Source organism: Colletotrichum chrysophilum (assembly GCF_026319265.1).
Source record: "Colletotrichum chrysophilum strain AFK26 chromosome Unknown scaffold_10, whole genome shotgun sequence".
Lineage (NCBI taxonomy): Eukaryota > Fungi > Ascomycota > Sordariomycetes > Glomerellales > Glomerellaceae > Colletotrichum > Colletotrichum chrysophilum.
This window is the reverse complement of record NW_026517297.1, coordinates 595,648-618,640: the sequence shown is the minus strand read 5'-3', so window position 1 is coordinate 618,640 and position 22,993 is coordinate 595,648. Positions and strand designations below refer to the sequence as shown.

At 54.6% G+C, this 22,993-nt stretch overlaps 7 protein-coding genes across 7 annotated transcripts; 4 read left to right on the top strand and 3 right to left on the bottom strand.

Annotated features, from left to right (window-relative positions):
* Positions 1-1,912: 1,912 nt before the first annotated feature.
* Positions 1,913-4,824, top strand: COL26b_002205 (uncharacterized protein; the record flags this gene model as incomplete). Its single annotated transcript, XM_053175133.1, has 3 exons — positions 1,913-2,242; positions 2,291-4,025; positions 4,325-4,824. The coding sequence occupies 3 exons, from the start codon at positions 1,913-1,915 to the stop codon at positions 4,822-4,824; spliced, it is 2,565 nt and encodes an 854-aa protein (XP_053041077.1).
* A 1,875-nt stretch (positions 4,825-6,699) lies between these two features.
* On the top strand, positions 6,700-8,502 carry COL26b_002204 (uncharacterized protein; the record flags this gene model as incomplete). The annotated part of the gene is made up of 1 exon (XM_053175132.1): positions 6,700-8,502. The coding sequence occupies one exon, from the start codon at positions 6,700-6,702 to the stop codon at positions 8,500-8,502; it is 1,803 nt and encodes a 600-aa protein (XP_053041076.1).
* An 805-nt stretch (positions 8,503-9,307) lies between these two features.
* On the bottom strand, positions 9,308-10,091 carry COL26b_002203 (uncharacterized protein; the record flags this gene model as incomplete). Its single annotated transcript, XM_053175131.1, has 2 exons — positions 9,308-9,838; positions 9,894-10,091. The coding sequence occupies 2 exons, from the start codon at positions 10,089-10,091 to the stop codon at positions 9,308-9,310; spliced, it is 729 nt and encodes a 242-aa protein (XP_053041075.1).
* A 417-nt stretch (positions 10,092-10,508) lies between these two features.
* Positions 10,509-12,342, top strand: COL26b_002202 (uncharacterized protein; the record flags this gene model as incomplete). Its single annotated transcript, XM_053175130.1, has 3 exons — positions 10,509-10,641; positions 10,714-10,840; positions 10,902-12,342. The coding sequence occupies 3 exons, from the start codon at positions 10,509-10,511 to the stop codon at positions 12,340-12,342; spliced, it is 1,701 nt and encodes a 566-aa protein (XP_053041074.1).
* Positions 12,343-12,850: 508 nt separating this feature from the next.
* On the bottom strand, positions 12,851-14,507 carry COL26b_002201 (uncharacterized protein; the record flags this gene model as incomplete). The annotated part of the gene is made up of 3 exons (XM_053175129.1): positions 12,851-13,554; positions 13,612-14,224; positions 14,445-14,507. 3 exons carry the CDS (start codon positions 14,505-14,507, stop codon positions 12,851-12,853), a joined length of 1,380 nt encoding a protein of 459 aa, XP_053041073.1.
* Positions 14,508-18,235: 3,728 nt separating this feature from the next.
* Positions 18,236-18,519, top strand: COL26b_002200 (uncharacterized protein; the record flags this gene model as incomplete). The annotated part of the gene is made up of 2 exons (XM_053175128.1): positions 18,236-18,256; positions 18,319-18,519. The coding sequence occupies 2 exons, from the start codon at positions 18,236-18,238 to the stop codon at positions 18,517-18,519; spliced, it is 222 nt and encodes a 73-aa protein (XP_053041072.1).
* Positions 18,520-18,938: 419 nt separating this feature from the next.
* Positions 18,939-21,788, bottom strand: COL26b_002199 (uncharacterized protein; the record flags this gene model as incomplete). The annotated part of the gene is made up of 2 exons (XM_053175127.1): positions 18,939-21,692; positions 21,744-21,788. 2 exons carry the CDS (start codon positions 21,786-21,788, stop codon positions 18,939-18,941), a joined length of 2,799 nt encoding a protein of 932 aa, XP_053041071.1.
* Positions 21,789-22,993: the final 1,205 nt, after the last annotated feature.

Here is a 22,993-nt window from a genome sequence, read left to right as displayed (position 1 = left end):
TTTCGACCGTAGCTTTAGGCGACGACTTCTGTGTCGTCGTTGTCTGTGATGCTCTCGCAGCAACAGGTTCAAGAGTGACTGCCATCTCATGGATCGGAGGGCAATTTGTGTGTTTCGTGTGTTTCTTGGTAAAGCTCCTATGCCTTCATGAAGGTTTGGCGCGTTTGAGGCAGGCAACGGTTCGCACAACGCAATTTAGTAGGTTGCGGGAACGCGTGTACGCCCGAAGGGGCAGCATCCTCTCTACTTATAAGGTCGCTCGTACAAATCCGGGTTACATAAACTTTTGCGACGCTCCTACACGGGCAACTGTCGAGCCGAAAGTTGTCTAACTTTGGCAGATTGTGCATACAGTGACACTCAAAACCCCATCTCAATGGTGGCGATCTCTCGCACTTGGGGAAATGGTCTCAATTGGATGTCCCTAACAGCATGCCCTTCCGATTATAAAGATTCGTAACACTCTTCTAACCAATGATTCCAGAGAACAGTAATATGTGACCGAACCAAATAATGAAAAGACTGAATGAAGTCACCCGAGTCGGTGCGACGTTGACGCAGATTCCAGCGCCACAAATGGGGTAGATGGCCATGAGGGATTTCGAACTTGATTGACAATGCGTCCAGTACACACCTCGTCAACGCCGGAGGCAATGACTGGTCTAATATGCAACAGACTTTTCTGGCTGTACTTCTCTCGCGTCTTCAGCAATGATGTCTCGGTCGCTTGCTTCCGAGCCTCAAGAAGTTCTTCTGTCATGGCTTCGAATACTTCATACCAAGTGGCATATTTGAGGAAGCAGGTTCGATTGCTTCTGTCTCGCTCTTGCCATCCGAGGGTCCCGTTTGCCGCAGACTTTTTACCGATAGCTTTGGACCTCGCTGAATCACTGACACTGGATATGGCACACCTTAGGTGGGGGCTGTAAAGTCATCTCTTCGAGAGGCAGGTACCGTTCGCACCGTCGCCTTTTACTTTAGTCGAGAACGGGGCTTTATTGTCTTCAACTGCAAACGACTTCGGCCCATAATTTCCCCAGAAACACATCATGAGGGGGAGAATCCCGTGTCTTTCTGACAGTCACCTCTGTAAAGGTTATTCTTCCCACATCCTTCTCCACCGTCATCGTCGACCTTTTTGTTTGCGCACTTCCTGCCTCATAACGTCGTCTGTCCCTCTATCCAGCCTCGTTGCTAGATACCTACCTATCCTGCGTTGGCTCCTCCGACGTCCAACTTGGCAGGAGCAAACGACATTGGTCTCTTTCCCGATTTGAAGAAGGTACTTCAAAACCATCCGTCTGCCTTCCAGCACCTGACCTGCCAACCCACCTGCATCGCGCCTTCTCAAACCAAGCGACCGACCTACCTCTTTTTCAACACTTTTCGGCTACCTGCATTCTCTGTTTATCCCACTTGCCTCCTCCCACTTACCTCTTCCACCTCACATCTTCAGGCAGGGCACACTCTTCCCCGCCCAACTTGCTCCCGCCGTCTACCTTCCCACAACAACACTGACTTCGTAGGTGTTGTGACCTTCTCCAAGCCCGATACTTTCGCGTTTTTCTGTCGACGTCTTTGTCGCTTTTTTGACGACGCAAAATCAAACTCGGCATTGTTTGCGTCTGCTAAGCCAGCTCTTGCGCTTTTCTCAGCAGATGAACCTCACAGCCGTACCCAAGGTAGGTAACTTCCTCAGATTCTTCGCAATGGACGGCAACGATGAGGAAGGCAGTGAGAGTGACAGACACCTTCTGCAGGTGACAACCAGCCCCTCCATCTACCTACCTAAGGTACCTTACCTGGGTGTAAAGACATGGGGTCTCCTGGGCCGTCGTCCTCTGCCGTCCTCGTCGTTCAGCATCATCATCCCTCACTACTTCACGCTGAATTTTGTGCTGACCAGCACAAGATGGCAGAAATCTCTGGAGAGACGGAGAATGGCTTCCTCAAGGCCACCGACACTGATGGTGATTCGGCGGAGTCGCACTTTCCGATCCCAGAGTCTGTTCCGGCGCGAGCGCAGTTTGTGGCCGAGTTCACCGAGACTGCGCAAGCCGCGAACATCGAGCTGCCTTCTTCAGCTTCATCTTCAGAAAGCGGCGAGCGAGCGCCCATGCCTTTCACGCCTCCCGAGGATGGAGTTGCCGGAGCAAGCTTCTTCGTCGACCCTCGACACCTCTCTACGTCTGCAGTGGCTGGACTCGAACCTAGCGACGAGGACTCAGATGACCCGATGGCGGTATGTGTCATAGCCAAGATTTGCCAACTCTGCTAACCCGTTTGACAGGAAAAGAACCGCTGTTGTGGCCCCCGAATGGTTCATTCGTTCAAAGACCAAGAGGAATTCGCCCTGGCTCATCGTGAAGGAACCATCATTGAAATGGCCAATGAGGAGGCTACCTATCGGCGATTCAACACCAGGACAGAGTCTACTCATGCCTGGGTCATGAATGCCCTGCCCCCACCCTCCAGTCTCATCGATTCGGACTTAGAAACCAGCTGGCTCGTCCTCGTCGAACTGCCGGCGGACCAAGACAAGGTGTTTCCAGCCGAGGAATCTGCTTGTGATATCGGATTCAAGCATGATTTCACGATTGGTGGACATGTCTTCAATCCCGGCATGATGAAAGCCGAGCGTATACCCAACGTGTTCGACAACGGCCAAGATAACGGAAGTATCTTCAACGACTACGCCAGGCATGCGGCTTTCAACGTCACCGCCCCGTACATGAAGGATCCTGTCAGCCGTGAGAGGTACCACCCATTGGCAGAAATTGCGGTTTCGCAGCGCTTTGGTGCTCTTCAGTACCCCCCTTTGACTTCTGGGAATGCTGTCATGGTCACTATTCGCGTTGCGGCTCGGCTTGTCACTCATGACACCGAACTGAAAGCATTGTCCACGCTGATGCAGCGTGAGAGAAACCTGAGCGCGCTGGCACAGAGGGCACGCCACACCTTTGATTACATGCTGGATTTCCGGAAACCGCCTACCTTCTACGTCGACCTCTTCAGAGAGCTGCCACATATGGATAACCCAGCGGGCAATCCTCAGACCCCCGCCCACCTCAAGTCTCTCTACAGAGGGCTCAATTCTGACCACAAGAAGGTGTACGAGCAATTTCGACATATCCCGGCAGGGCTGGCGCTAATCCTGGGATGCCCCGGTGCTGGAAAGACTGCACTGAATGCATTCATCGCTGCAATGGCTCTCTCGGCCCCTATTCAAGAAGAAGTCGACGGCAAGACCGTTACCAGACCTGCAAAGGTTCTGTATCTTCTTGACGTAAATGCGCCGTGCGACGATGCGGCAAACCGGGTACACAAGACATGCAAGGAAGCCGGTATCAGAGCATCGGTCATTCGAGTTCGTGGATGTGCTCGTGAGATGAGCCGCAGCGTCAAACTGCACCCGCCTGCAAAGGGCCAGAATGACGTCGCAGGAGATGTCCCGGACTTTACCAGGGGCTTCCTCATGCAGTTTGAGACGTCGCGAGTCTGCAAGATAGGCCCAGCTAGCATCGACAAGGCGCCATCTCTCGATGAAGCCGCGTGGAAGGCATTCGACAAAAAGAAGTCCCGATACAAACAGCTTGCGCAGGCTCTCCAGAAGCTTGAAGGCGACGTCGTCAAAACTCGACGAACTTCCGCGGAGCTGAGAAGACTGGTCGCAAACCTGTACTTCGATGTTATTCGAGCTGCTGACTTCATCGCGACCACCCCTGTCGGCGCATCGGGGCAAATGGGCACTCTTTTCAAGCCAGACCTCGTGTTCGTTGATGAAGCAGCCCACGCAAGAGAGTTGACGTCTCTCATTCCCTTGGCATTCACTCCAGCTCGAGCATACATCTTCACTGGCGACACTCGACAGACCAGACCTTTCGTCCAAGGTGCATCCATGTCGACCAGAGAGGCAGGACAGAAGATGCTGAAGCTGAATCCATACGCTAAGCAGCTCATGATCAGCACGATGGAGAGAGCTGACCTTGCCGGCGCTCTCAAGAGCAAGCTGCTGATTACACACCGTAAGTCGCCCCTGCTTTTTTGTCGCATTTGTTATCATTGCCTCTGTTGTCGTCGTCCGCTGTCGTCGTTGTCGTCGTTGCCCCTCTCCATTCAATGAAGTTAGGCTAATAAGATCCAGGAATGTACGGAAATCTGCACATATTAGTGTCTGAGCTATTCTACGACGGGCTTCTGAAGTCGGGTATGGCATCAATCGATCGATACCCCCTTCCAGTACAACATATACAGATCTGGCTGAGCCAGTTCATGCCTGGCCGCCATTGTGTGGTTCCGCGAGTGATGATTCATTGCCACTCAGCTCGAGAAAAGACGGAATGCCGCAGCTTCTACAACCCAGCCCATGAGTCTTTCATCAAGCAACGCTGTCTGGAGCTTCTGAACAACCCCAACTTCACTCGAGTCGATAGGCCTGACCAGCCTGGAAGAATACTGATCATCACCCCGTACAAGGCGGCTTTCAACCGATACAAGCAGTTCACGTCCGTCCTGCCTCCCCACCTGCGTGGCCGCTTACATGCTGAGGAGATGCACAACGCGATGGAAGCAAGAACCGTCGACTCGGCACAGGGCCACGAGGCGGATTTCGTGTTCGTGGACACTGTGCGAACGAAGACCGCGGGCTTCCTCAACGACCCCAAGCGCCTTTGTGTGATGCTTTCGCGGGCCAGAGGCGGTGAGATGATTTTGATGAACGAGGGAATGACCACTTGCATGAGGTCTGGGGTCGAAATTCCTGCAGAATGGACCTCTCGTGTTTTTGAGCACTGCCGCGGCAATGGCCAGCTGTGCTACATTTGAGGTATTTGAAGGTGTGCGCAGGATATGGATGCGATGTGTGCCGTGTGGGATTGAAATGGGTAAAGCTAGTCAGTTTAGTTAATGAAGAGTCCCGTCTCCTTGCTTTCACCCCTAGCTTCTGAGAGACGACGAGAGACGAAGAGAGACGACAACAGAAATGGCAGAGATGGATGTTGCCAAGAGGTCACCGCAGCCATCAATCATTGCAAATAAGAATAGTAGAATGATAAACATCGAGTGTCGTGCTTACGAAGACTCGCCAGATCATCTTATCGCACCTGGGGAAATGCACGAGTGATGGACGTGATGCCAGAGCAAATTCTCTTAAGAACGCAATCACTGCCAAGACAATCATCGGAAAGAGACATTCCCATCTACGGATTCGCGATCATTTCTATGCATATCAAGCGCCAAGGACGTCCCGTCCAACGACGAGTACGTAGACCAAGTCGGCCGAGATGTCGTTGACATTGTGTGGGCGCATCGTATCGTATGCGGCAGGTAACCGCTGGGCCGGGTTCTGTGGCTATTTTAGCCCGAGACTTTGTCGCAGAATAAGCACCAATTTGAGTGCGCAGGATCCGCCGTGACAGGGGTCTGCTCACCATAAGGAGCGAGCCCCTGGAGATTTCCCCAGTGTCCAGCTGGACAAGCAAAAGGGCAGTTTCCATAGGCTGGCACGGTTTGGCTGGCGAGTTGGAGGCAAGGGTGATGCTGTCAGTGTCAACGCATGTTGCGCGGACACTGTCGTCTCTCATGCCGTTCCTGCTGCTGTAAGACAGAGGTTTGAACACGATGAAACTTTGAGCACGTAAGATGGCCATCGTTTGGCATTTGACTCTGCTTCTGCTTTCTGCGGCAGCGGGAGGAAATGTTGTGCGGTAGCCGTATTCTCCCCGTGGCAGCTGCCGGCATCTCGGTCACGGATTGCGATCATCTCCGCTGAAGTATTCTGCCCACCTGAAAAGTACGGATAGTCCTAACGGTGATGGAGCTTGACCCCACCAACTAAGGGTTTTGACAGGGTCTGGTGCTCACGGAACATTCCTCACAGCGCTCCACGGTCGTCGCCCGCGGGAACCATGGCCAGTGGGTGGCTGGTGGCAGTGAGCAGCGGTACAGGATGACGGGGCACAACGGCCAGGACTCCAGGAGAAAGGGACTTGCACTGAAAGCTTCCACCAGTCCTCCAAGTACCAAGTCCAAGGAGTCCAAGGCAGGGGTCGTGGAGAGGCCGTGTGGCGGGGCAGGAAATGGCGCTGCGGGCGATACGATTGGATCACTCGAGCCAATCCGCCGGAATTATGGGGGCAAATTTTGATAGCGAGATACCTGCACGTGGCCGCAATCTTCGCCTAGACCCGGCTTTTCTTGCTCTGCCCGGCCACCTTCGTCGGCGGTTTTCAGTCTTCACCCCACCAGCCCGCTTGAGCCACAAGTCGCTGCAATGTACCTCCTTACTCTGCAGCCGACGTGGAGGCGGGAGGCAACCCAGTCCGACCTTGGCCTGCCTGTGACCCTGAAAGTCCACTCCAACTCTCCCCGTACACTTGGAGGGTACAACGCCCGCGCTTTGGTGAGGCTGAAGACCTGCACCGGCCTAATTAATCCAAACTGCCCCCATTACACTGCTGACTTGAACTGCACCTCATCCGTTTCCTCTTTCGTGGGCTCATCGCCATCACGGCGACCGCTCATCCACAGCAAACCCAATCTCACCAGCTTTACTCACTACGAATCCCGTCGCTCGAGGACGCAGTATCGATTGCTCGTCCTCTCATCGCACTCGCCGTCTACGCCGCCGTCATCCGAGTGTCACAGGTCCCTGGGGGGTGGTTCATGTGGTGCAGCGAGTGCTGACGCGTGGTGCCTAGAATGGCTCCTCCCGCAGCCTCGTCTGAGGGCATTGCCGCCCAATCAGACCTTGGCGACACTGACGACACCTCATCATTAGCAGCTTCGATTGACATGGACCGATTCAGGCTTCGCGGACAGCCGCTGTCTCTTCACTCACGCTCGACACTGGAACCTCGGAGTGAGGCATTATCTAAAGGAGGTCTTGCCGGCGTTATTGTTGGCATCATTATCTTCTTCGTACTTGCTATCATTTGCGCCTACCCCTTCATAATCCGTCGCATCAAGGGCAAGAGAAATGGAACGAATCGTCTGGACACGGCGGAAACCGCCTTCATCCCCACGCCGCTCCGTCCATCGGGAAACGTGCCTACGACTGGTCCAGCTGCGTCTAGCCGCATGTCATCACGAGACTCATTGGGCAACAAGAATGAAGCTCTTCAAGGGCCGGACCGGCAGTCAACCAAGGAGCTGAACGTCTCATCCCACGGCACCGACCCATCCAAACGAGATTTGGGAAGCTACCAACGTGGCTGTACTGGCGACGACAGCTCTCATGCACCAAGCGTTACCACCAGACGCGGTACTGACCACACCTTCGGCCGCGCCTCTACCTGGAAGAGCGAATCGTCCTATCCATGGACTCCTGTCGGCATAGAGCTGGTCGCTACTCGGGCTGACGGAATGGAATACTCGGATGCCACTCAAGGACACAGTGCTACTTACTACAGCCCGACCATCCCTTCTGAGGCCTTCGGCATGGTCACCCCGCCTCCCACAGATGAACCTGTTCCCGCGCCGCCGCCGAGGCGATCAAGCTCTTATGCCAGCTCCCTGGCGAAGAACCTTCTCCAAATGTTTCCCAAGGGTCGGTCAAGCACCAAGGATTCTCAGTCAAGGGGGGCAAAGATTCAGCCAACGCAAGAGTTGTTGAGGGAGGGCTTGTCAGACTCGCCAACTCAGCTTACCGGGCCATTCTCCCGCGAAATAGGACCCGGCGCGACCTCCACGCGCGGACAGCTGGGCTCCCCATTCAACCCGCCTAGCCCCAACTCAGAGCCTGATCAGGCTCAGGATTCGGGAACCACGAAGGAAGGAAAGCAGGAATCTCCGCCAATTTTGCCGCCTGTGTCGCCTGCACCTGGAACTGTCAACCCCATGGATATTATGGCGCCGTCGAATTTGACCGAGCAGACCTGGCACACCAACCAGCAACTTTATAGCATTGCTCACCCGCCCCCCAAGCCTGTTGAGCCAGTCCTGGTTCCCGAGCCATCACAAGCGCCAACCCCGCAGTCCCCGGAGCAGCCTTTTGAGCACCACCAGCAGTACCTACAACAGCAACAACAAGATCAGCAGCAGCAACAGCCACAGCAAATACAGCAACAGCAGCAGCAGCGATGGGATCAGACAGGGGTGGCGAATGGAGGACTTGTTGCGAATGGCAATGGACATGTCCAAACGAACGGCTTCAAAGCTCCGGCCGGTGGTCGTCCCACTGAACACGATGTCCGCATGAACGATGTGCCCCAGCAAGTTGATCCGACTCATCTTATGCCCGACCGGACCAACCACTACTATGAGGGCGAAATTACCGATCCGTCTGAACATTCTCCTCAAATGGGTGGTCACGTCTCATCCGGGGCATCGTATCAGACGACGCCGAACACCCAGATCGACAGTAGCCCATCGCCTCCGTCAGACAACAGCTCAGATATACGCAACAGTGCCTCGCCGTATCCAGGTCTGCAGCAGCAATCTCCGCGCACATTTATGTGTGATGAGTGCGGCAGATTTTTCGATCAGGTTCATAAGTTAAAGTGAGTCGCTTCGAAGGCTGTTCGCCGTCCAAACGCTAATTGATATAGCCACCACAAGCGGTACCACGAGCGACCGCATGAATGTACTGAGCCAAACTGCGGCAAGAGATTTGGAACCAAAACCCATTTGGATCGCCACATCAACGACAAGCACAGGAAGACGAAGAAATTTCACTGTACGGTTAGCACTTGCCCTTACTCAAAAACGGGGGGCAAGTCATTCCCGCGAAAAGACAACTGGAGGAGACATATGGTCAATATTCACCAAGTTACGCCTATGGGCGACCCGGAACCCGATTTAGTCGACGAAATCATGGGAGGAACCTGAGCGTGGCGAGAGGGGCGTGCGCCCGGTCGACAGGTGCCAAATACTAGTTCATCGGAAGACGGACATTAACCCCAGCAAACGGTTGGGGTCCGATGCCCGAACGCGAACGGACGACGGACAATGCTTGGGAAGTGGTCAGTCGAGTATTTGACAGACGCGTGAACTTGCAAGCAGATTACCCCAGAGCCTCCCTGTGGCTCTGATACGCGGGTGCAAATGCTTGACTTCAGCAGAGCTGGATTCAGGTCGGCAACTCAAAGAGGAAGCCAAATCCCCGCGACGCTCACAGGCACCATTCTTTCTTGCCACAGAGCAACCTGTTTATATATCATTGGATATTTTCCCCTAAGGTTTGGGAATATTAGGCAATCAAGGCACATTCGTTCAGGGACTGCAATGACAGCAGTAAGGCGTTTTGATGCCAAGAGTTGGCTGGGGAAACATGTAGAATAGGCCAAAAGCATCACGGTGGCGCGTATGATTAACTCAAATCTTTGATTAAGGACCTGACAAGTTTCTTTTGTTGGTCGATCGAGAGTCCACGCTCGTCTGTCTCCTGAATGGCCCTTCCCACCGCGATAATGACCTTGATGCTCTCGCTGTTCACCCAGATCTTGCCGTTACGGCCCACGGCCGTCTCGAACGCGGCGCCCGTCGCACCCAGCTCCTCCAGAACCACAAGGTCCGTCGTCTTGGGGCTCAGCAGACGACGCGCCATGCCAAGGGAGATGTTGAAGAGCATACCGCCCACGAGAGGTCCCAAACCGTCGGCCTTGCCAGTGGACTGGTAGACGCACTCCAGCTCGGGGTCCATGTGTTTATTCGCAAGGGTGACGCGTGCGTAGACGAGGGCGCCTGAGTCAAGGTGAGGGCGGTTCTTCTTGGACGCCATCTCGAAAGCGAGTTGGGGGAGGATTGCAGGTGTCGAGTAGTCGGCCAAGAGGACGTAGTAGATTTCGGAGGCAGAGCGCTGGACGGTGCCGACGACGAGGTCGCCAACGGCGGGGATGTACTGTATTCATCCAGTCAGAATTGCCTGTGTATCAGCCGAGAGAGATTGGACCTACCCTTCCGCCAGTCTGTTCAACCCATATCGAGTTCTTCTTGCGGTCTGTGACGAGCTTGCCCGCGATTGTCGGGACTATTTGACGAGGAGGCACATGGCGAAGGCCAGGACCAAGTCTGAGAGGAAGCTTCTGGTGGGACGGGATCAGAGACGCGTCAATCTCTTCCCCTGGGAGGACGAAGGGGCCCGCTGTAGCCATGGCGAAAGCGGGTGACGACGAGAATGTTGAATTGGAATCGTCAAGTTCTGGGCCAAGGCGCTTCTCTCAGTCGCCTTTCAGCGGTCTCTTCGCTGCCGATCAGCCTTGCAGAGGCTGGAAAGCTTTTGGCGGGGCACTTTCCAAATTCACACCGAATTTGATTGGGACACGACCGGGGGTTGTGGAGAAGGTACCCCGATGCCACTGGGCGAACAGCGAACGTGGGAATTTTTTTTTTCCCTTGCCCAAAATTTTGGCCTTGAACCCCCACCATTATCAACATTGAAAACAACCTCACCAAAGATCTCGACAGGATCCGCGGCAACTCTCGACACCCTACGTCCCCCGTCCGTCCCAGAGACTTTCAGATACCACCTATATACGCAACAACCCTTTGCGACCTATAATATAGCACAAATGGCTGCGAACGGTGACTCGCGCCCTGCGCCGGGCGACCGCACCGTCATTGGTATCACCTTTGGCAACTCCAACTCCTCTATTGCCTACACCGTCGACGAGAAGGCTGAGGTTATTGCCAACGAGGACGGAGGTGAGATCAATCGCCTGTTACACTAGGTTGTTTGTGCTGTAAAGAGCAGAAGTTCTGACGAATTGCCTGCAGACCGCCAGATCCCCACCATCCTCTCCTACGTTGACGGCGACGAGTACTACGGAGCCCAGGCCAAGAACTTCCTCATCCGCAACCCCGACAACACGATCGCATACTTCAAGGACTTCCTCGGCAAGGAGTATGTCTTGTGCTTTTAAAATGTGTCTTTCTATCTCATTTGGCTAACATGCCCGCACCAGGTTCAAGTCCATCGACCCTACCCACAACCACGCCTCCGCCCACCCCAAGGATGTCGACGGCACCATCTCTTTCACAGTAAAGGACAAGGAGGGCGCCGAGGAGCCCTCTACCGTGCCTGTCTCCGAGGTCGCCACCCGCTACATTCGCCGTCTCGTCGGCTCTGCCTCCGACTACCTTGGCAAGAAGGTCACCTCTGCTGTCGTCTCCGTCCCCACGAACTTCTCCGACAAGCAGAAGGAGGCTCTCGTCAAGGCTGCCAACGATGCTGGCCTTGAGGTTCTCCAGATCATCTCCGACCCCATCTCCGCCGTTCTTGCCTACGATGCTCGCCCCGAGGCTGAGGTCAAGGACAAGATCGTCGTTGTCGCCGACCTTGGTGGCACCCGTTCCGACGTCGCCGTCGTCGCTTCCCGTGGCGGCATGTACACTATCCTGGCTACCGCCCACGACTACGACTTCTCCGGCAGCCACCTCGACCAGGTCCTGATGGACCACTTCGCCAAGGAGTTCATTAAGAAGCACAACGTCGACCCTCGCGAGAACGCCCGCTCCCTCGCTAAGCTCAAGCTCGAGTCCGAGTCCACCAAGAAGGCCCTGTCCCTCGGCACCAACGCCAGCTTCAGCGTCGAGTCCCTGGCTGACGGCTTCGACTTTACCTCCACCATCAACAGATTACGTTACGAGATGTCCGCCCGCAAGGTCTTTGAGGGCTTCAACCGTCTCGTCGAGGGCGTCGTCAAGAAGGCTGAGCTCGACGTTCTTGACATCGACGAGGTCATCCTGTCCGGCGGAACTGCCCACACCCCCCGCATCGCCGCCAACTTCGCCAACGTCTTCCCCGAGTCCACCCAGATCATCGCCCCCTCCACCGCCCCCTCCGCCATCAACCCCTCCGAGCTCGGAGCCCGTGGTGCCGCCCTCCAGGCTTCCCTGATCCAGGAGTACGAGGCCGACGACATCGACCAGAGCACCCACGCTGCTGTCACCACCGTCAAGCACATTGCTAACGCCATCGGTGTTGTCGGCGCTGACGAGGAGTTCGTCCCCGTTGTCCCCGCCGAGACTGCCGTCCCCGCGCGGCGCACCATCCAGCTGTCCGGCCCCAAGGACGGCGGCGACGTCCTCATCCGCATCGTTGAGGGCGGTGCCCACATCAAGGTCACCAAGCCCGAGCCCAAGGCCAAGCCCGAGCCCAAGGCCAAGCCCGAGACCAACGGCGACGATGAGGACTCCGACTTCGACTCCGAGGAGGAAGAGGAGGAGACCCGTGAGAAGATCTGGAAGGTCGGCCCTACCCTGGCCGAGACCGCCGTTCGCGGCGTCGGCAAGGGCTCCAAGGTCGAGGTCACCATTAACGTTGCCGCCGACCTCGGTCTCACGATAACGGCGAGGGAAGTTGGCGGAAAGGGCGGTGTCCGCGGTACCGTCAAGGCTCCTTGAATGCTAGACGAAGGGAGAAAAGAGCAAATGTAGAGAGAAAGACACATAAATCGTGTGCGTTAGCCAGGCGCAATGTGGTGGTTAAAAGAAGGGGAGGGAACTCATCTGTCAGGTCCTCCTTATTTCAGCATAGATACATGGATTTTATATGGCGGAGGGTGGGGGGAAATGGATTGGAACGAAATCACTGGGAACATAGACGAGAGAGGCAAAACGCATGAATGAGAAGAACGTCAAAAAGTGATGAATTACCTCTTACCAACGATTTTGCTGCCTCAGATGGTGTAAGGGGGAGGATGTGAGAAGCCCCATCTTTCCTCAGCACGAATACAAATCGATAACTCAATCGCCAATGCAATATGCAACAGTAGTATTGTCTTAAAGATAGCTAGCGCTGGAAAGGAAGGAACAAATAACATGGTCGCTGATGCATCCATACGCCCTGCTGACTGAACAGAATCCGCCGATATATAGTAAAGAGAGTTGCCGAGTGCGCCTCAATCATGCCTTACGACACAGCGCCAGGGAGCCTCCACGCCACAAGATCGTCCCGTACATCAAACTCCTCCAGCTCCCTGTTCCTCCGGGAGTCGCGCCCGCGGTCGCTGCTGCCTATCGTCGGTGCAAGGCTCGCCATGCTCCCGCTCCGGCTCCTCGAGTACGGGTACCCGCTGCGTCCGCCGCGGCCATCGTCGTCGCGAAGCTCCCTGCGGCCATGCCGGGAACCGCGTCGGCCAATACCGGCAGTCGTGCTGCTCGCGCCGTCGTTGGCGCGGGCCGTGAGGACGGTGGTGAAGCTGCGGTCGCTGGAGCCGCTGTTGCTGCGGGAGTGGTTGCGGGCGTTGCCGCCGCCGTTTTGGTGCAGGTGTAGCGTGAGGTGGTGGTGGTGGTCCTGTTTCTGCTGCTGCTGTTGTTGTTGCTGCTTCTGGCGTTCTTGTTTTTGCTGTAACTTGCGCAAGTCTGACGGGCGCAGAGTGCCCATGCCGCCCTCGTCGGAGCTCAGGGAGCCGTTGTTGTCGAGATCGAAGGTCGCGGTCTTGCCGGTGCGGCCGGTCCTACCGGTGCGCCAGCCGTCGCCGCCGGAGAAGATGTCCTCGATGCACTCGTCTGCGGGGAGCTCGCCAGGCTGGCAGGACCAGGAGGCTGCGAGGGCGCGACGGTACATGTCTTGAACCTCTGACGCGTCGCGCGACTTTGCCATGGTGGGAATTTCTGTGAAGGTCAGCGAGGAATGCCAAGGGTTTGCGTTGAGGGGTAAGGGGCACATACGCCCTGCGTCGTCCTGCTCGACTTGCTCGCCTGCCATGATGCCGGCGATTCCTCCAAAGACGGGTGCTGTTCTCAGCGGCGGCGCAGAGTACCCCTTGTCGCCATCCAGCTGTTTCATGAAAATCCCTATCTTCAAGGTGCTGTTGATCTTGCTGTCCTGCATGAGGTAGCGCCTGACGATGCCGTCCTCGACATCAGGGTCCTCCAGGATGGGGGCTTTCATCGACTTGGGACTCGTGCTTGCAGTGCCGCTGCTGCGCTTGCGCGCGTGGCCGCGGTCGAAGCTGCTACTCTCGCGGGTGAGGCCATCGCTCTCCTCGACGTACTCGCTGAGGTTCAGTTGCACCTTGCCGAGCGAAATCTTTTCATCGTGGCCGCCACCGGAAAACTCTTGCAGTACTTCAAACTCGACGGGGCACTCGGTCAAGTTGTTGTTCTTGTCGATGCTGATCCGGATGTGACTGACTACCTTTTGGTAGTTGTACTCGACCTTATGGTTGGAGATGGGGCACTTGGGAGTGCGGCCCCGATGCTCAGCGATGATGGAGTGAGAGAGGTGCCATTTCACTATTGATGTTCCAGACACCAGCGGGACGTTGTTTAGGTCGTAGATCTGGGAGATGTTAGCCAGGAAACCTTTGTTATAACAAGCTAGGTATAGCTATTGTGGATGGTGTTCGCAAACCTTTAGGTGTAGCTCAAACTTTGGCTGCGTCACAAATTGTTAGCACGCTTATCGTTCGTTGAGTGGTCCGAATGCAAAATGCACATCCTCCACTTTCCGAGGGATTGAGTTTCTCATGACAGAATGTGGGTACAGACGGATGCTTTACCTTTCTGTTCTTATTGACTGTGGGAAGGAAGCCCCCGTTAGCAAAGCTCTTGAGAGGACTCATGATGAGCGAGTGATATTCTAGGTTGACGGTAGAGAGTTGTGGCCGGAGCGGGAAGCAAAACGAGGCAGGGACTCAAAAGCCCCGAGCCCCCAAGGTAGGACGTAAATCAAGGGAGAGACATGGGAATGGCAATAATAGGTGGTTAGGATGCTGCAGTGACGACGGTGAATGAGTGAGGCTGGCGAAGCCACCAAGAAAGCCACCAAGTCCTTGTCTCAGTGAGATCTCAGCCTCATGGACAGGCTCAAGCGTTGCCAACCACGTGGGGGTTCAGGAATGAGGGGCCCGATATAGGATAAAAAGGGTAAGGTGAATAACTGGACAGCGAGGCCGAAAAAAAGCCCAGCTCGACGACATAGGACGAATGGCGGTTGGGAATAGGGCAGAGGAGGGAGGGTGTGAGGGCTTACTTAAGGAAGCCATGTTTCACGGAAGGCATGGCTGGCTGGGCTCCGTCCGTTGGGGGCGAGTTAATAATACTTTGCGGCCCGGAGTGAGGACTGCACCCCTTCGGAGGGGGAAACAGGCAATGAGTGAGCGCGCGGGCGGCAGAGTTGGTGCGGGCAGGTGCAAGGACAGGCAGGGACGGGCAGGCAGAGGCAGCGACAGCAACGGTCAGACTGTCAGCGGCGTTCGTTCGGTTTCGGTATGACCGGATAATACGGTAGGTACGGCGAGGGGGACGGTCAGGTAAGGTAGGGAGAGGAGGGGGGCGGGATCGTAATGTGGCTAGTAGATAACGGGATGCCGCCGCCGACCAACTTCACCGCGACCTTGATTTTCTTGATGGATGCCCTTTGGAGGAAGGCTCAAGATTGCATGCAAGGTCAGTGGCCAATCAGCCGTGCCTGGCTTTGTGTGTTTGGTCCGGCAGTCGTCGTCCGTCCGTCCGCTCAGTCGGTCGTATTGAATGCGAGTAGTATCGAGATGTGACGAGTGGGTTGGCAGTTTCGGCGCCTTCAACCCCGTATCTGTCAATGGCGCGGATGGAGTAAAATTACACAGCCAACAAGGGTGAAAGCAGCGGCCGAGACAGATGCAAAACTCGATGTTTGGCGAGCGGGCGTCGTTGGAAGGTAATAAGGGTTCTTGCAAGAGTCGTATAATTATGCAGTCCTTGACCGATGATGAAAGAAGAGAGTTTGGACGAGGTCAGGCGAATACGTAACTCATCCGGTGTATTGGGAGCTTGCCCAGCCATGCCTGCATCCATCCCCGGAGTCCGGGCGGCCAGCACCGCGGTGGGCTGGGCTGGACTCGCTCCAGTGTAACGGGCCACAATGGGGTTTCCTAATTATCGCCTCCTAGCCTGCGCCACAGCAGGTCGAAATCCATTGCCGTAACACTAGGCTTTATCCTAGGACAGAGTCTTTGTGAGCCTGTTGATTTCTCGGTAAAATGCGAAGGTCGAGGTTGGCGACACCATCACGACCGTCAGAAATGCCTGTTTCGGCATCTGGAATGGGTGAGTTATTCTTGGAGGATTCCCTCACTCATCCCGTTTGAAGTTCGGCATTGCAGCCGTGTACGTAAGCATCTCCAGCGAGCCAAGCGCTGAAGCGAGGCCTTCTTCAGTGGAACTGCCCCTGTGGGACGACCACGACTCAAGCCATCTGTTTATTCCATTTCACTCTGGACCTCTTCGTCGGAATAATTTCTCGAAACAGTGCATGACTACTTGCCAAAACACCCATCACATTTGTTTAGTCTTTGATCTGTTTCCGGTTTACCTCTCTTCACTCTCGTTCTCTGTTGGTCGCTGTCAATCGTTGTCGCCGGAGATCATCGACATTATGACGCGGAACCTCACCGATTTGCTCTCAGAATATCAATCTCCCCCGCGATTCTAAGGAAGCCAGAATTTGGCTTAGACGTTCCATCTCGCCTTTCTATGGGAAAAAGCCACGCAAACTCCATCCTGGGAATGCAGAGTGAATGTGTAGTACCGTGGATCGTCTTCTCGTATCCAGTCTCACTCCCTGGTTCTAAGGACAGATCACAGCGTCTGCTCAACCTCATGCCGTGGTTCCCTCATATGAACTTACTCACCAAAGAACACCAAATAGCAACAAGCATCACGAAATGCTCCAGGCACCCAACCGAAGATAGGCGAAGTGGTCTACTGTGCTGCAGCACACAGACAAGGTCAAGCCCTCGAACATCCCGAACTCTGATTCTCAGGTACGCGAATCGAGGACCAGTGATGATGCTGTTCCTTCCCCAGAAGCACCAGGGTGCCGCCCTGCTTCCAAGGCCCCCAGCAATTCGGAACTGACCGCGACATGCGTCAAGACGAACACCTTCCCGCTTATGTGTCTGTATGAGGCCACTAGGAAAAACACGAGATCGTATCGCGATGCAGCATCCAAGACATACGACCAGCCACCAGGGCGCCCAGACGTCAAAACCGCCCATTCCAGACCCTTCGTGAAACTACCAAACAGCCTCAAGAATCAAGTGATCCCGGGTTTTCATCGCAGGAGGGGCCAAGGGTCAGCCAACCGCCCAGCAATCCCGCCCCGGGGCACGCTACCCGTCAACCCTCCCGTCCGAGTGACGCAGTGCCGGCTCCACACCTCACTCAACATCCCAGTTGAGAAAGTGTTCAAACCCAAGCACGAGAAAAAAAGAATTCTCCGAGCCGCATACGTCATACCATGCTCCAAAACCACAGCAACAGTCCCCCCCAGAGGAAGCTATGTCATCTCCTGCATGAGAACCTGCTTCGGCGCGCAAAGGAGGGATGAGAGGGAAATGAGACAACCACGCGCGCCGCCACACACAGCCCCAGGCAAAAACCGAGCAAGCGCTCGCCGCCACCACGTTTTCCAATCTGGGGCTGGCAAACCGTCGACCCAGCACAGATTAAGCACCATGACATGACCGTTCTCCAATCAACAACGGGTCGTCTCTGCTCCTCGCCCGTCTCCTACTCAAACGAGCAACCTCCCCATCGACGCTGGACCAACAGCCCTGCGGGCTAACGTCAAGAGGGGGCATGGGGGCCACCTAAAACGTCTTTTCCCACACACCTTAATCCATCATCGTGCCGGCCGGTGCGTTTTGTCCGGGCGAATCCAGTCGTGTGATTGAAATCCGTGGGCCCTAGAGACGCAGTCACACTGCTCGGATCGCCACCCCCTGTGGCCTTTTTGCGGTGTTTTCAACCCTCCCTCGTGGCTACCTAAAATGAAAAATTTCCTACAGAGTACGTACATTGCCTGAAGGAAGCGGGAATCGAAAGGGAGAGGGACAAATGTCTGATGTATCACGGGGAGATTACCCCCTTGACGTCACTATGCCGTGCACCGTAAGTAGATCTCCTGCAAACCTCTACCGCCAAGATACCTCTTTCCGCGCCAAATTTCCCAAGGGGCGCCATACAGATGGCCCAATTTGTCCGATAAGGTGAAATCGACGATGGCCCTTCGCATTTTGGGCGGCGGCCGGCCCCACGGTATGGTGTCACCAGTCTGCGCTCTGTGATGTAAGGTGAGGTAAGAGCCTTGTTCCTTGTCACCCTGGCCTGGAGTACGCTCCGGTTGGTTCTAGTGTCGAGTGTTCGATCGTGTATATAAGACCATCCTTCCTTTCGACGATACGCTTTCTTGAAGTGCTCACCAGAACAACAACATCAAACAAAAACAAGCACACTTCACTTGAAGTCACAACCTCCTGTCAAACACAAACAAACCTCCCATTTCAACCAATCTACACAAACTGCAACCATGGGCGCCGTCGTCTCTTGCGTAAGTTCAATCTTCCGTAAAACCCAATGGCAGAATTTAATCCTGACGAAACATCCAAATAGATCCAATCGGTCTTCCGCACCATCGGAAACTGCCTGACCTCTGTCATCTCTGGCATTGGCGGTATCCTCCACGCCATCATCGGCGGCATCGTCTCCTTCTGCAACATTATCATCAGCTTTCTGACCTGCGGCTACTGCGGTCGTCGCGGCGGAGGCGGACGTCGCTCCCGTCACACCACCACGACTAGAAGTCGAGTCTGAGCGGGCCCTCGTCTGTAAATCCGAAGAATCACAGCACAGATGAGGGAGACTTGAGATCAATGTCATAAGCATGGACATTGTACGATTATGGAATTTCACGCGAGGGGGTGAGGACGGAGGTGGTGGATGATTCACTTTTACGACTGCGGCGAGCGCGAACAGCTTTGACAGCATACCCCCCACGTTTTCTTTGAAGATACCCACGATACCTGGTTAGCTTAGCTTGAAATGGTATTTTTACATCCATATTTGTGCCGTGACCTGAACATGGTTTGTTGTGATGCCTAAGTTCTGGGTTGGGACACATCATCTGCCATCTGATATTTTTGCTCGGGCAGTATACGAACCATGCAGGTTCTACGCTCCGACTTGATTGCTGAATTGAGAATAAGAATAGTATACAGTATATAGCTCACGATTCAATCTTCCAACACATTGCGATTGAAAAATCCATAAATCTGTCGCCCAGCTTCCTTCCCCACCATCGGCTCAAGCTCCCGCTCGTTCAAGTTCGCCACTTCTCTCAAATTCTCCGTGGCAAGCACCAATCGCATGATATTTTTAGGATTGACACCCGGTACGGCAGACAGCATCTCCTGCGGCTCGAGATTGAACGATTGGTCCTCTGCATTCATATCCTTGTCTAGCCCAGCGCGTACCGCAGCGATGGGATCCGGCTCATCCTCCTGCGACTTCAACGACTCAAAAATCTCGGCGGTCTGATACGGCGACGACGACCAGATGATTCGCAACTTTGGAAACGCGAGAGTGAGCAATACGAGCTTCGACTGCAGGTCAGACGATACATTAGTCGGCGCAATGCTGTTTAGACTGCCAGAGAGGTCGGCAAAAGGCTCCAGCGTGAAAGATTTGTTCTGGTCGAATTCAATGAGGAGCATCGGGTTCTTGTAATGTTGAAACATGGTCTCCGCCTGCGCGTACAGGCGGCCGTCCTTAAAGGACGAGATGAGATCGCTGATGGACTTTCGTTCGACACAGATGTTGGGCGATAGAACGTAATCGCCCACGGTCAACATGCAGGGCACGATAATCATGGAGCGCCCGTGGAGCAGTGAAGGTAATGAAGAGCGGAACTCTCTCACATCAACCACCACACGCGGCGGCTGCGCTGTTGCGGCCAGTCGGCCGCCGCCTGCAATTCTGGTGTTGATTGTACGGAGGAATGCTTCCTGCGGATCCTCAACCCCGTGAGGATCTACAGTCATGACCAACGACATGGACGCTCGCTCCTTGATCAACTTGGTAAAGGCGTCCTTTTCTCGTCTAACGCTGGAGAGATAGCGTTGCTCCTCGACAGACTCGCCATAGTAGAGGAAATACACGCGGACATTTCTGTCGTTGTGCGAGGACCGGTAGACTTCCACTCGACGGATGAAGGCGGCATCTGGTTCGTACATGATGATGTACCGCGGCTTCACCTCCTCCAAGACGTGCTCGTCATGGTCTCCGTCATATGCGTGAATAACAACGAGATCCTGCATCTCGTAGAGTTGGTAATAGTCCTCCATGTTCTCCAGTGGGTCAGTGACGATCTCCGGTTTCTGTTCGGCTTCTTCTTCGGTGATTTGAACCTCCGCCATGAGGTCTTCAACCTCTCCCGGCCGCTCAAAGAATTGCATGATGCTGCCATTCTCGGCTCGCGTGAGGGTTTGTCCACCAGCCCCGCCACCTCTCATACGCCTCCGCTTGTTTGACTTCCCTCTGAGCGGTTGACCTGCCCTGTCAGTCGCGCCATTCAGAGCTTTCTGATTCTCCGAGAAAAGTGTTGCGTTGACCTGGGCAAACTCCTTTTTCCATCGAAGATAATTGCGCAACTTTCTTCTCATCATGAAAGCTGCCGATGGCTGGTCCTCGTCTTCTTCGTCCTCCGCAGATGGATCCTTCTCAACCTTAGGCTTGAAATGCATCGTCTGCAGGTAGTCGCGGAGTTGTCTGCAGGTGTTTGTGTCGCCGCACATGATCAGGATGGTTCCATTAGAATCATCACGGGCTGGAGGGTCGAAGTGCATGCTATTGTCAATCTCTGTCAGAACATCTGCCAGCCAAGCCCATTTTGGTTGTTCCTCGAGCACAGGCTTGAGGGAGTCGATGTTGGCGTCTGCCGTGGCCGCCTTTGAGCTGGCTGCGTAGACTCTCCTTCGAGCAGTCTCAAAAATTGTTTGCGCGGCGTCAAGAAAAAGCCATGGAGACTGGTTTTGACGCGTTGAACCCGGAGGCGGTGAATGCGCCGCGTGGATTGTATCCAGGTGCTGGAGAAAGGAAACGGCGTCGAGTGTCAATACTGACGATAACATGCCACGCAGAACGCTCAAATCGTTGACAATCTGCCGCGTCTTCCAGCTGACTCGGTGCCAGTTTGGATCAAGCTGTCTCCGGATGATAACATCAAAGTTCTTGTGCAAGGCGCTGTCGAGATTCCAATCTTCCATCTCCAGACCAGTATTTCCTTTCTTCAACTCGTGGATGCTGACTTCGACGCACTCGAGAATGGAGTTCTGAATGTCTCGCATAGAATCCGTCATGGTGATGTTCAGCTCAATGACCTCTGCTGTCTTCTTGCCTTCCAGCGACTGGGCTACTGTGACATGAAATCGCGGCCATAATGATGCTTTCTTGAGAAATAGGTTCCTCATCATAGTAGACAATGGCGAAAAGCCCGTTGGAAATGGATCAGGATTGTCGGCAAACGCCTTCAAGAAGCCGGCCTTGTTTTTCTGGCGATAGATTCTCAAGATGAAGGCCTCAAGGGATGTCGCAACGACACGATCGGCGTGCAAGACCACGAGACCAGTCACTTTCTCGGTGTCGAGCAAATTCGTCAGTAGGTCGACGACTAAAATACGCGAGGTGATGCTGAAGATCCCGCCACGTGCGTACATCTTTTCTCTGGCGCCTACGCTGGTGAAGTCGGTGTTGACGACCGTGAGCCCCCTGGCGTTAGGGGACATGCTGATCGCGGCGTGCTCCGCGAGGGCTTCTCCGATCCAGTTGTTCTCACGGTCCTCCGCGCCGACGAGAATTATCAGATTGTTTCCTGCAGCATCATAGGAATGAAGCAGATTGGTGACCAACCGCATCAGCCCCAGCCCGCGGGCAAGTACGACAAGCTCATCTTCATTTCTCAGCTCTTGAAAGAGGTTTTGTTGGTATTCCTAGACAGGTGTCAGCATCGATACGTAACTTCCTGCGAGCAAGCGACTTACAAGGGGCAATGATAGCTTCACGGGCTGAGGAGCGTTGGCTGACATGATGCACCATGCTGGAGAGGAGGAGCGTCGATAGTAGGTCGTGTTGGCGTTGATGAGAATCAATGGCTGAATTCGGATAGGCCTTTGATGATGCCTGGCCCAGGACGTACCGTGTCGCGCACTGTCCAAAGGCCTGTGTCCAGCAGGATCGGCCTCCAGTGGGATGATCTAGCACTGTGCGCGTAGGCAGGCCACTTCATGAAATCACCCGCTGGTCGTACCTTCCATGCAACCAAGCAATTGACGGACGGCTTTCACGGGTACCTAGTTTCGAGGTTTCTCTTGGCTGCAAGTAGTTGCGCGGTATCAAAGTTTCCCTGAGTTTGCTCGGACTAAGCCTCATCTTTTTGGTCACTATTATCTGAGTGTTGCTTAACAGTTAAGCTTAATAACTTAGAGCCCGGCTGTTAATGTTTTCACGACCAATGTTGGAGTATGCAGTCTTCAGCACTCGCTTCAGGCAAAGGTGCCTCAGCAAGGCCTGGATGAGCAACCTTTGTATATTGCTGCGCCGATCTCTAGCTTCTTCATGCGGCTACTGATCTAGAATTAGAGACCGCCATCATGCCATCTGTAAGGCTTGGCATGGCCAAGATCTGATGTTGGATCTTCAACCTCAGTCGTCATTAGCGCCAACGCCATCTCGACTCGAGGTGATCTGGAACAGTGACTGGCAGACAAACTCGTGGGACTATGGAAACTACGTGTTGTCACTGGAGAGTAGCACCGTCTGTCAGGTTTCTGGCTCATCCTCTTACACGTTAGTGGCCGCGTGATATGCACGTAAGTCGCCGGTGACGCGCCGGACTCTTTTGGCAAGCATCTCCATCTCTCTACTTCCATGTGGATAGGGCGGCTACGGACGGACAATACAGATGTAAACAGCTGATGCCATCCGAAGCACGGTTTAGCACGTAGTCACTGCTTGCAAATTGGGAGGCCTTCCAGGTAAGCGGGGATAGTATGTTTGGGGTCGTCCAGTCACCTTCGCTTTCCCCTCAGTTAGCAGAACGACGTCATCAGCCGTCGCAACCCTCCACGTACCGCAGGCACGCTTCAACTCACATGTAAGCCTCCGACGAGATACTTTATAAACAGCCCTTCGTCCCGCTCATTCTTGCCTTGCTTCTGCCCAGACAAGACACCACCACCTTTCAAAACCAAACCTCAAACCAAACAAACAACTCAACCAATAATCATTCACA